The sequence below is a fragment of the Trypanosoma equiperdum genome, assembly GCF_001457755.1.
Source record: "Trypanosoma equiperdum strain OVI genome assembly, contig: ctg_1073, whole genome shotgun sequence".
Taxonomy (NCBI): domain Eukaryota; phylum Euglenozoa; class Kinetoplastea; order Trypanosomatida; family Trypanosomatidae; genus Trypanosoma; species Trypanosoma equiperdum.
Window position 1 is genome coordinate 76,815 of NW_027123031.1, and position 12,539 is coordinate 89,353.

The 12,539-nt window shown below is 47.6% G+C and overlaps 3 protein-coding genes and 1 pseudogene across 4 annotated transcripts; all 4 read right to left on the bottom strand.

The window, feature by feature from the left end:
- Window positions 1-446: 446 nt before the first annotated feature.
- TEOVI_000529900 (kinesin, putative) lies at window positions 447-2,879 on the bottom strand (the record flags this gene model as incomplete). Its single annotated transcript, XM_067220182.1, has 1 exon — window positions 447-2,879. The coding sequence occupies one exon, from the start codon at window positions 2,877-2,879 to the stop codon at window positions 447-449; it is 2,433 nt and encodes an 810-aa protein (XP_067076283.1).
- Window positions 2,880-3,950: 1,071 nt separating this feature from the next.
- TEOVI_000530000:pseudogene lies at window positions 3,951-6,458 on the bottom strand (annotated as a pseudogene). Its single transcript has one exon. A coding segment is annotated over exon 1 (2,508 nt).
- A 722-nt stretch (window positions 6,459-7,180) lies between these two features.
- Window positions 7,181-8,131, bottom strand: TEOVI_000530100 (Vta1 like, putative; the record flags this gene model as incomplete). The annotated part of the gene is made up of 1 exon (XM_067220183.1): window positions 7,181-8,131. One exon carries the CDS (start codon window positions 8,129-8,131, stop codon window positions 7,181-7,183), a length of 951 nt encoding a protein of 316 aa, XP_067076284.1.
- Window positions 8,132-8,547: 416 nt separating this feature from the next.
- On the bottom strand, window positions 8,548-10,233 carry TEOVI_000530200 (uncharacterized protein; the record flags this gene model as incomplete). The annotated part of the gene is made up of 1 exon (XM_067220184.1): window positions 8,548-10,233. The coding sequence occupies one exon, from the start codon at window positions 10,231-10,233 to the stop codon at window positions 8,548-8,550; it is 1,686 nt and encodes a 561-aa protein (XP_067076285.1).
- Window positions 10,234-12,539: the final 2,306 nt, after the last annotated feature.

Sequence of the window (12,539 nt, forward strand, 5' to 3'; positions counted from 1 at the left end):
TTAGTAAGAAACTCAGCGTAAAGCGGAAAGTGATTAAGGTGCGCGGAAAGGAAAATAATCAACATCCAAGAATGAAGAAGGAAAACAACAACAACAGCAACGCCACCTACCCAATGCGCGAAGCCTAGGTCAGTATGAAACGATGCGCAGAGTGGAAAAGAAGACAAAAGGCTGGTGATGAAAGGAAATGAAAAATCCAAGAAACCAACGGTGGTGTGCGGCTGCCGTCTCCATAACACATTAATGCACATGCGAACGGTGTTAGCTCCCACGGAACAAGAAGACAACAAGGTATTCGCGCCGGTCCTGTAATGTGTCTCCACTGCTCAAATGGCGTCTCACACATGACCCAGTGCAATCGTGTGCACATGAACAACTGGTGTCAATCAGATATTCAGAAGGAAAAATCAAGAGGCCCCGCTTCAGGGGTTGGTAAATAATATTTTTCATAAGGATGTCTCGCAACTCTCGGACTGTGTGGCGCGGCTGCGGCGTAGAGGAACAGTCATGCATGCAGGACAATCAGCTACGGGAATGAATACCTCCTCTACGGGTGCTGGCAAGCATCTTACTGATAGGACAAACATGCATAGAAGCCGCGCAGCAAATGCCCAGAAAGCGAAGCTCAGTGAAGTAAATACCGTAACTCTATAGATACGCCTGGCACGAGCACGCATTCGTGGCTCGCTTGCAGGTGTACGTCCCACCTGTCCTTCATTGACACCGTCTTTACGCCGCAGACAGAGGTGCGGCACTATTCGACTCAGGGAAACAGGTGGTGAAGAGCACAGTGAATCCTGAAAACCTCCCAGGAACGTATCATCCGATTCCCTTTCGTGGTGCAGCGTACTCAAACGGGAAGAGCACAATCCAACAATCCGTGGATCTCTGGCTGGCGTATCTGATAGCTCGGGGCTGTATGAAGTGGCGCCAAAACTTCCTAACCGACTACTCATTGTTGAAAGCTGCTTTTCTAGCCACTTGTTACGTACAGTTAGCCTCCTTACTTTTGCCAGTAGTTCGGCCTTCGTCTCCGTACGACCCACGACAGGTCGGTTCTGCACCCTCTTGGCGCATTTAGCAAACTGTAGTGTTGAAAGGGTTTCGGTTGCGTCCTTTAGATCCGGGGATATGGTGCAGAGGAGCGCTGTCACGGCATTCCCGCCGATACTTTCCTGCAACAACCGTGTGAGTTTAGAGTCACGATACGGTATGTGCACGGCATCCCCTCCCTTAGGGTTCGTGGTGAGTTTCCTAATAACATTCCCCAGCAGAGTTAAGGAAAGATTAATGTGTCGTGCCTCTTCTAGTCGCTTTCCGTTAGCCTTCGTATCGGCTACCCTCTCGGAACCGGCCAAGTCCACCAGAGTCGCTAATGATCGAATTTCTGTTATTACTAATGGCGGCTGCGGTGCTAAACCCAACGCGCCCTGACCCTTATTCACCACAGGTGCCTCCCGTTGCCGTAATGCAATGTAAAAGAATAGATGAGAGCGCCCACTCCGCTGGTTCACTGCTGTCGAACCGACATGACGCTGCACTGCTGCCCATTTGAGAACATGTAGCGCTTCCTCGGCATCACGCACCGGATGCCATGAAAGGCCTTCCACAACAACTCCCACATTTGCAACGTCCCGTATTTTCAGTGTGGCGCTGGACGCGGTGGATTTGGCGCGACGGGAGGCCGTACCAACTGCGACCCGATTCTGACACACTACCCCTTTTGCATCGATTGATTGGCCCCCAGCCCCCGTTTCATTGGTTGTGTCGCAGCCCTTCTTGGAAGTTTTGGGTTTCAAAATAAACTGCAATAAATCGTACATGTCTTCCTTGTAGATTTCCATTGCACTCACTTCCACTGCATAACCCCACTCGCGTGCAGGTTGTGAGGCCTCGCCCCCAGACATTGCTTCCGTTTTTCTCATCTGACTTCGCTCCTGCTCTGTGGCCGTGGTTGCCGAGGACGTTTGATGTAAACCCTTGTTTTCCAACCGAGCAAACAACTCCTGCAGCATTCGCGGTAATATCCCCGCCTCATCCGGGTCAGCCAAGCGCTCAGGCAAGCCACCCGCAGGTCCAAGCATTGTATGAGTTTTACCGCTTCCGCTCTGTCCATAGCAGAGGATAGTTCCATTGAATCCTTCCAGCACATTCTGCAGAATAGGGCGACCGACGCGGTCCATTATTTCGTTCTGCGTGGTGTCACCTCCGAGTACGGCATCGAAGGCGAAGAAGCTGCCGCGCTCCTCTATTTCCCGCTGCTGCGAATTGCTGTCGAAGGGACTCCCAGAGGCGAAACCCTGAGCCTTCGGCTGCACACTAAACTCTTTCGGAGGGGGCACGTATTCAATTAAACCGTCTTCCTTGTGCAGCCGGCAACAGGTTGGTTTTACAGAGCCACGGAGTGCTGGTCGTACACGAACCGAGACGTTGATAGTTCCGCGCTTCATAGTGAACACCGCTGGGGTGTTTTTCGCGCCAACTAAAAGAGACGCCGCCTCTGTCTTTGGTGTTACCTGCGTATTTAGGCCGTTAACAGCGGCACCCCCGTACATTGTTTGGTCACTTTTCATGAAGTCTGTTACTCCTGTTTTATCTGGGAGCTGCTCTACCTCAGGTGCAACGTGTAAACTCAAGCGTCCCCCAAGAGAACTCAAATTCGACGGCAGGGAGCAAAAAGCCGGTTTGCTGAGGCGCGGCGTGTAGTTATCAGGTGCTGGTGTCTCTTCAAGGAATGAGGAGCTTCCAGGGACACTGTGAGGCCGGTGAAGAAAGTGGCTTTTCTCTAGAAGATCTGCACCAACGGAGGGGCAACGCTCTATTGTCCCAAGGGAGGGTTCTGGCATGGAAATAGTCGAATTTAAATGAATCCCATTCATATTCTAACGCCGCGTGACGAACCAATGTAATGTTTGAACGTATATAAGTGAAATATGTTTATTTGTACTTCCCGTTCTAGCGGATGACAAGGACTACCACTACCACTACCGCACTTCACAACTACTAATATTGAAACTATAGTTACCTATGTCTTAAGACCAGCCGGCCAATGAAAGTTATCGATCTATATATCTATATCTATAGATATACAAAAAGATAGACAAATATAAACAAAAATATATAAATACGTGAGTTTGCCACCTCCCTATTATTGTTGTCCTTTTTTTTTTCTTCTACTTCTCCTACTTGAGCAAATGAAACAATGATCAAGTGAGGAAACACCGGGTTCAGCGGTGCTCACCCTCCCCTTTACTCTACCACTCGAGGTGTATTAAAAAAAAAATTTATACGAAACTCTACGCTTTAAGAACTACTTCCCTATATTTTCCCTCAACGAATCCCCAAACAGTCAAGGGCCTAATAAAATGCCTATGTGCGTCTCCTTTCCTGTTAAAACAAAAATAAACACGTTTACCGTCAAGTATCCGAATGGGTATCACCGAAACGGCCAAACCCTCACGATGCATCAGTGGTGGTGGAGATGTCAACAAAGAGAAAAAGCAGTGGGAACAAACATACAAACAAAAAAAGAGGAGATGGAAGTGAGAGAAGAAGCAACCAAAGAAGCACATGCATATACACGGACACAAGTTCACACATACACGTATATGGGCTGGGGAAAAATTACTGACTCCTACGTCGTTAACGCGCGAATAAGGTAAGGATTGGATGTATATATTACAACGTTATTGGTAGTTACTACTCTTTTCTTTAAGTATTCCCTCTTCTCTTCTCTTCCTCCCTTTCCTTTTCTTCTCTTTGCTTCTGCCGCTGATATACACACTAGCGGCAACCATGAATGTCCCAACTCCATTTCATACTTGTGCGTATATGACAGGGTTGCGTCTGCTCACCGTGCAATCATAAGCCTATCCATGATCCCCATACTGTTAAAAAAAAAAAATGCACACAAGCGCTTTAACGTGATGATGAGTACGGATCATAATGCATCAGCAGCCGGAAGTAATCACCTCTGACTTACCCGACTTCCGCATCACACGCACTTGTGTTGGATCAAACCCCCTTTCCTTCGACTGAAACACGGCCCACGGAGGGGTGGGCGCAGCATATTCCGCTGCAGTGAAGTCCCGCCTGCCGCTACGTGCCAACTCGGAAAACTTGTCGTAGTCGATCCATGTGTGCCATACGCCATCGATAAAGAAACGCCGTAGAGATATGAGAACGCAACAACTATGCTCGTGCTCGCACGCAATCCGATATGGTCCACATAACGAACTCGTTGTCATGCCCCCTTCCACATGCGTCTCCGCACCGCTTTCAGCAGCGGCTACGGCGTTTTGCTGCTCCTCAACAATGTCTCTTCCTAACCACATGCGTTTCTCCTTTGGCTCATTTGATGTCGCCAACTGCTGGCACAGCGCCTCACAGAACTCTACCACCTCCGTGTGACGCGGTACATTATCCTTCATGGTGAGTGTTGATGTGCTACTCGTTCCGCAGTACGTGACTCCTTTCACTTCAATGAAGTCAGGCCAACCGAGTCGCACGAGATCGGCATAAGCTGACACATTCTCCGTATTGTATTTATTCACGAGAGTCAGCCGAAACACCGTACGTTGAGGTTTCCGGCGCAGTTCTCGCACACAGGCGAGGCACCGCTCCCAATAGTCTTCGAACAGCGGGCGGTCAACGCGCTGAAGTTCCTCTGGCGTTGGTGCATCAATCGACAGATAGAGTTGCGTGACTGGCTTCAAATCCCGCAATTGCTCGGGGAATTGCGCGTTTGTAACCATGAAGGAAGAAATGTTCTGCTCGTGGAGTAGGTCAACGAAGGTGTTAATCTCCGGGTACATGATGGGTTCTCCAACGAGTGAGAGGGCGCAGTGCCGAACGTTAAGTGCTTCCTCGAGCCGCTGCGGTGTTACGCCCGGGACACCGCGCATTAGCTTAACCATCCGCCTATGTCCGGCGAGGCCCCCTTCAATTAACTCCTGTGGAGGATCGACCTTCCAGCGAAATGAACGCCCAACCGGATTGGTGTGATGACGCCAGCAAAACACGCATTTGTTCGCACAGGCTAAACTTGGTGTCATTTCCATACACTGGTAGGATGCAATATTGTAGAAGGTATGTTTGTAACATCCACCACGGCCACGCAGCATGGCTTTGGTCCAACGGCACAGTTTCACTCCGCTGTGGGAGCCCACAAGGTGGTAGCCTTGCCGCTGTAAATTCTCCCGAAGGCGGGGGTACAAAAGCTCCGGGGGCTCTCCGTTGGTTGTGGATGAAAAATAATCATCACCCTCACCCACGATATCTTCCACATCTTCTGCATCACCGTCATCGCTATTATTATTATTATCATTTTTATCATCATTGTTATCACTGTTTTCACTATCACTGTCACCATCGTCACTCCCGCATCCCTCCGATGGGTCTCCATTTTGACTGTTGTGATTACCACTGCCCGAGGTCACTGCTTCGTCGTCCTTCACACATTCGCCACCGACGCTTTGTTCCTCCTCCTCATTGTTTTTGTTATTTAAACGGCGGTTCAAACTCTGCGCCCCGTTCATTGATTTCTTCTTCATAACCGTTACTCCATCCGCAGTGAAAGCGGCCCGTCCAATCCACTTCACTAAAGCAGTGGAGAAGACATGAAAGAGTGTTGTGGTATTTGACTCACTCGCATAGACGGGTGGGATTACGAACTTTCCGCCGAGGCCTTTACACCATGTATACAAGTCCTTAGCGAAACGATTGAATTTCTCAGGTCCGTATGCAATGTCACCCAATCCGAATATAGCGAAATTTACTCCTGCAAAGACGTCACGCGGGACGCGGAAGTCCAAGTAGGCATCCTTCAGCATGGAGGCGAAGCTGTGCGATGGCTCAGGTGCGGTGCCACCAGTGTATGTACTAACAAAGAAGACAACAAGCCCATAAGCCCCGCTTTCCAGCAGGTGCTCAGTGCTGCACTCTGTTGCTTCTTCCTTAAGTTGAAGTAGTTTTATTTCAGGTGCTACGCCGGCCTTGGGATCACGGCTACAACAACAAGACACCCCTGAAGCGGCGTCCAGCACCAAACTACCGCCGCAGGTCCCGTAGGCCGAGCTGTTCTCATGCAAAGCTAAATTTAGCATAGAGATGAGTTTGTTAGATAACTTGTACGAGGTATTGGATTGCGTCGCGTATGCAACAAGAATTTTCTTCCTTTTCTGTTGCTTGCCACAGGTTTCTACATTTTCGCTGGTGATGACATCATCATTAGAGGAGCAGCAACGACAACTGCTGCCCTCACCAGCATCACGGCGATTCGGTATGATGCTTTTCCCATTATGAATTTGTGCGCCCGCAGTTGTTTGCGCCGCCTCTGGTGGTTGATCCTCAACTGACCGCCTCCGATGCATAAACCACCGAAAAAAAATAATGCCGACAAACGTTAACACCCAACAGCCAACGAGAAGATCCCCCGGCGTAACGGATAGCAGCTCCATTGTGATGAGCGTTCGGGCGTACACGCAGGGGGAAAAACAAGACAGTTACTGTGAGGATCGAGAGAAGATAGTGCGCTACAGTTTGTCAACCTTTATTAGTCGTACTTAAAGCAAAAAAGAAATGTTGCGTGCTTTATTATTACCACACACTTCGTCTTTCCACTTTAAATCTGCTTCCTTCACCCTCTCTTACTTCAGGTACCCTTGACCGGAATACACCCACAAGCACACACACAAGCTTTCTCTCACCCTGATTACCTTGTCCCGCCCTTGACCTTCCGAGAGCAGTTTCCTTCCTTGGCTTTGTTAAGTTTTTTTTTTAAGAAAAAGAAAGGGAGATCGTTGAAGAGAGAAAGAGAGAGAGAGAGAAAGAGACTGGAGCTCCGCAACACGGCACCAGCAGCTCATTCGTACGGGTATGTGCTGCGCAGTTTTTCGCCGCGTTCTTACGAAATTCGTTCCACCTGACTCCTCCTTCCTTTCCATATTCGCGTTTTTCCCTCTTGTGCTTCTTCTTGAAGATCACCCCCGTTTGAATCAAACATTACGAGGCGTGCTGGGGGTTAATTCACCCCTGCCACCACCGATAATAACATGGAGAAATCAAACAAACAGAGCACCGATGAAACACAAACAACTGCAGAAAGATTTTCTGCCGTACACTTACAATCAAAGCAAAGAGACCACTGGTGTTACCGTGGGCGACGGTGGTGGCGTAGGTGTTAACGTTGAGCGAGCAGGTCCAGAGCAGATCGTAGCATTTTACATGCCACCTCGTGATCGTAAAACTGCAGTGCACTAACCGCTTGCTTCGCGTAGTTTTGCGCCTCAATAATGGCGTCCATAGTTGGTCCTTTTGGGGCTGCGACGCCCGACACAGCGGCTGCAATGTTGCTATTGTCATTACTGTTGTTAGGCTGAGCAGTTGTTTGAAACAATGGAGTGGATTGTTGTTGCTGCTGCGTGCTTGAGGTGTTAGTTGATTCGGGACCACTCCACATGGGTGTCTCTGGAGGTTCATGCGATGGAGGAGGTGGTTGAGGTGTCACATATTGCGCTGACCATTGTCCGTAGCCCGGCTGCTGCGACTGCACGAAATTTGTGCTGAAGCCACCACCACCAGTACTCTCTCCTTCATGTTCTTTATTGCTTTCTACCATTCCCCCTGTTCTGTTGGGACTCACATACGGCACACCTTTGTCCATCGCCTTCTTCATCTCAACAGCTATGTAGCGTGCATAGTCCCGCTTCTCCGTTGCAATAGGGTCTAAAGTACCGTCGTCTGTGAATTGCGCCGTTGCCTCGAAGAGGAGCGAAGCAGTGAAGAAGAGCCGCACAAGGTTCATATTTGCCACGACTCCATCACTTCGCTCCTCATCGTCCGCTCTCGAAAAGATTCTTAGTGCGTACTGTGTGAGCAACACCCGCCCGTCCACATCAGCGAGTTCCTGCTCCAGCCTCTTTTTCTCAGACTCAAGTGTGTCAAGAAGCTTCACGATAAACGCTTTGCCGGGGCCGTCTTCTTTGCGCCACATCTTCATGGCGAGGTACACAGCATGTGTCCTGAGGAAATACGCGACGACGGGGACCCGCTCTTGGAATTCATCAGCTCGCTGCAGGAAAGGGCGAATGGAAGAGGCCCACTCGCGGGGGACTTCATCTGCTAAAGACATTCACTAAAGAGGCTAAGAGGACTTTAAAAAAAAAAATGATAATGAAAATAATAACAATAATAATAAAGGATGGAGACTCATCGCAGCGCACAGGGGTGAGATGGGGACATGCTCATGATGAAACAACACCGCGTGGCCGCTGCTCCTTTGAGCTTAGTAGTGAAGTACCTAGGCAAAGCAATAAAATACGCTCCGTTTCAACAAGGGGATAAAAGATTCTATGGTGGGGTGGTTGTTGGAAGGCACAAGTAAAACAGGGCATGCACATGAACATTAGTGCATATACCCCAGAAATGTGCGTTTCCACGCTCCCACCCCTGTTGCGTCTATTCTACTCCTTTTCAGGCCTCAATCTACACCTGTAAATATCTATTTGTGTCGCTCAGCAGCCGTGGCTGTTGCCTTCTCGCGCTTTATCATATGCTGTGCACAATCCTCCCTCTTGATGGACGACCCTCCAACAGCCTCCGTTCTTTTTCTGCCCGCATTTGCCGAATCAACTCCCTTTCCACTTTGATCCGCTGCAGCTGCTCCATTTCCCGCTCACCTCGAAGTATCGCGCTTCGCAGCCGCGCTAACCGCTTTTTCAGTGCATAACAACGTGCCTCGCCACCGTCCTCGCGCCGCCACAACCGCTCGTCGTTTACGGGGTAGCTCTGCAAAAGCAATTGCTCCTGCCCTTTCAGCAGTTGTAGGCGTCGCTCTGGGTCTAATGTCCGGTTTGTTAAAATATCGCGCTCCTCCCATTCGTCCATTAAACCCGCCGAATCAGTGCGGTCGTCCCTCCACGCGGGTGGTTTGAGGTGGACACCGCTGTTGCTGCGGGAATATCTGACCGCATTTCCTTTCTTATAGTCGCTGCTGCCACCATCCCACGGTCCGCAGTGAGTTCCATCACCATTGTAAGTTTCAGTATGATCTACATAATGATGGCCTATTTGCGCCTCACATGGTGTGCCTACGAAAGTAGGCGCTGACCTGCTGGTGCGGACAGATGACATTTTTTTTCTTATGGTGGCTTCGTCGGCATGTGGGGATGATGTGGGTCGGGCGCTACTTCCCCAATCACCTTCAATACTCATCGCTTCCATGAGAGGATTGTAGTGGTGGTAGTAGTAGTCGCTTTGGCCCCCATTCTCTGAAGAAACATCACCACCGCAGTCGCTAGTGCCATCATCAACGATTTCCACGTCTATGGTGTCTTCAATGGGCAAGTCATGAATAATATTTGGCGTAATCGAGTTATCAACAGAAGGCCTGGCGGTGTCCGCACACACGTGAGAGTGTTCTGACATGACGTCCCTGCTTTCGCTTTGTTGCCGTGACGGCTGTAGATCCCTTTCAGCAGAGAAATCACCTAATATACCCTCCTTCTCCTCATTGCTCAAGCCTGCACACTGCTCCGTGCGACCGCATGCACTGATTCCTTTCTCTCTCGTTAACTCTTTCTCATTTCTATCCGTGTCACCATTCATTTTGACGCCCACGAATTTGTTCATTTCGCAAAGAGTAAATGCAAGCACGGGCGTTGTGGCCTCCGCGATGCACAGCGACAAGTGTTGAACCAACACATGTTCCTTTTCGAGTGGTGTCCCTGGGGGAAGTGCGACATCGCGGTTATTACTACAACAAGCACTGCCATCATTGCTGCCAATGTTGTGGACATGTTCCTCGCATTCCACTTTCTCCTTGCCCTCCTCCCCATTCTCCACTACCGCGTCGTGGATGCCGAGCAATTCAGAGAGCAGTGGCTGCATTGTGCGATGGAGAAAAAGAAAATCTGCCAGCGTTTCTTCATCTGGGCTCGACTCAAACCTATCGAAAGCCTTGTGGAGCTTTTGGAATATCTCCCGCACTTTACCCTGCAGATGAGCAAAATACATCACCCAGAGCCGCCGCATGTCTTCACAAAAGCGTGTGGCCGCGTCCGCCGCAACGATGGCGAGTGCCTCCGTTAGTTTCGCTTCCAACTCCCTTTGGGCGCTGGATGGCAGGGGTTTCTGTAACACCTTTGTTTCTTTACCGCTAGCTTCTTCTTCCCACTGCAGTTGTTGTGACTGGAGGTCCTGCGGTTCCAAACTTGCGTTCCCCAACAATTCCATTGCCACCGGAAGTATAAAAATATATATCCTCCTCTGACTTGGGCGAGGTGGGCGTGATAAAACTCTGCCCGTGTCTTTCACCTAAAATACATAAAGTTGTTGGTATTTGCAAAAAGAAAAAAGAAGAAAATAAGGGGGCACAAAATGAGTGCAAATGAATCGGAAACTTTATAGTGTTGGGAAAGCAACATGCTCCGACGATTAGCGCTGGTGACGAACATTCAAACAAACTGCCAGACACACACGTGTAAAGCTATGGGAATGCAAACGCAGAATTACTGTATGGTCATATCTACATGATGAGTGTGCATGCGTGGAAACACGACATGTATATTTATGTGTATGTTGTAAAGGTGGAAACGGGCGGAGGAGTTAGTCAGCAACGGAAAAAAAATTTGTTAACGGCGAAACTGCGTCGAGCACCGAAACTTTCCCCCCTCGCTGGTAGAAAAGAGAAGGAAAAACAAAACAAAACAAAACAACAACAACACCGACGGGAGATAAACAGAAAAAAAAAAAGAATCAAAAACCATGAACAATAATGATGGAGGTAATAATAATAATAATAATAACTACTTTTTTTTTTAAAAAAGAAGTGTAACAACATACGAAACTGCAACACTGCTACCGGTAGAAAAACCTGTCATGAAATGCAAGGTGGGATATGACACGAGGCGTATTTATATAAATTGGCACGTGTAGGGCTTGAACATCTTCACTTTCAAAAATATACGTGCTTCACATTACACAAAGTGTAGAAATCGCGTAAACCTGTTCGTGTGCATATGTTGAGGAGATGCTGAAATCATTACGAATTATAAACGTACACACGCAGGCGCTAGAGAAAACGCAGAAAGAGTGAAAACAGTTGGGAGTAATGAAACAATAAAAGACACGATGAACTTCCATATCGCGGAAAAAATGTAATTCGGCAAGTGGGAAACATCCTCAAAATATAAGGCGACGCAAGCACAAGGTTGCTATAAATGGAAGGAGCTCGCGGCATTCATACTTACAGGCGGTGACTGCCGAACAAAAAGAGGAAAAATAATAAAAAAAAAGAAAGGTAGAAATGTAGAAAGAAGAAAGGAAGGAGGGGAGAGGGAGAGGGAACGGTCCTCACACGTGTGGGTATTAAACTTTGGTGCTCACACTTATCATGAATTTATATAGACGCACTTATCTTCCTCCTTTTCTTCATGTGAGTGGCAACCGCATCGGCACCCGCCCCTGCTCGCCACTACTTTATTTTATTCCCTCATCCCTAATATCCTTTTGTTGTTATAATAATAATAATTATTATTATTATAAATCTCTTCTTCCTATTTCTGTTCCTTCATCGTATTTGCCCACCTCACATTGATTTTTCTATTTTTTTCCTTTTTCGTTTTCATACCGCTTCTTATCGTAACCCATCTCCTCTCTCTCTCACATCTCTCTCTCTCTCTTTCTGCTTGTTTGTTTTGGATCCCCTTTACCTCGCTTATTATCTAGCTTTCAAACTTTATCGTTCTTTTACTTTTCCCCCCTTTCCATTGATTTATTCATTAAACTTAACAAGAGTCACAGACAGTGAGACATGTGCAATATAATATCTGAACACGTTGTCTTTCACTTATTACCAACTCTGATGTGTTAATTCATAATATTTTCATTTTGTAATTCGCGAAGCATCGCTCCTCAACGAAGCCAAAAATTTTTTTCTTTTGTTCGTATCTTGCGCTTGTTCATTTATTTATTTTTTTTCACGCACAGGAGAAGTCGTCATGTAAACACATGAAGGATGATTAAATAAATAAATAAAGAAGCAAAGTGACGAATGGATTGGTGTGAGGCGAATAAACAACAACAACAACAACGACACGTGGCCTACGACAGAAAATATTTGTGTGAGTTTGTAAAAAGTGAAAAACAAAACGACAAAACAGAACAATAACGACAGTGCCAACAGTGGGAACCGTTGTAATAATAACAATGATAATACGTGACTACAAGAAGATCGATAGCAAACCAGTCGTTCTCAAAGCATCGTCGAAATTAGAGAAAAGCAAAAATAAGAGAGAGTGAGATAAAGAGAGAGAGAGAGAGAGAAAAAAAAAAGGAAACAAACGGTTGTGCCGCAAACATTATATAAATGGAGAGGGGTGTAAAAAAAAAAATCACAGACATGTATATATTTATATAAAAAATGGGGAAGAGACACACACAAGGATGGATGCGGCAACAGTTAAATACGGGCACGTGAATATGAGAAGGTGAAGTGCCCACACCAACCGACTTTCATTTCATTTCATTTAATTTTTTTT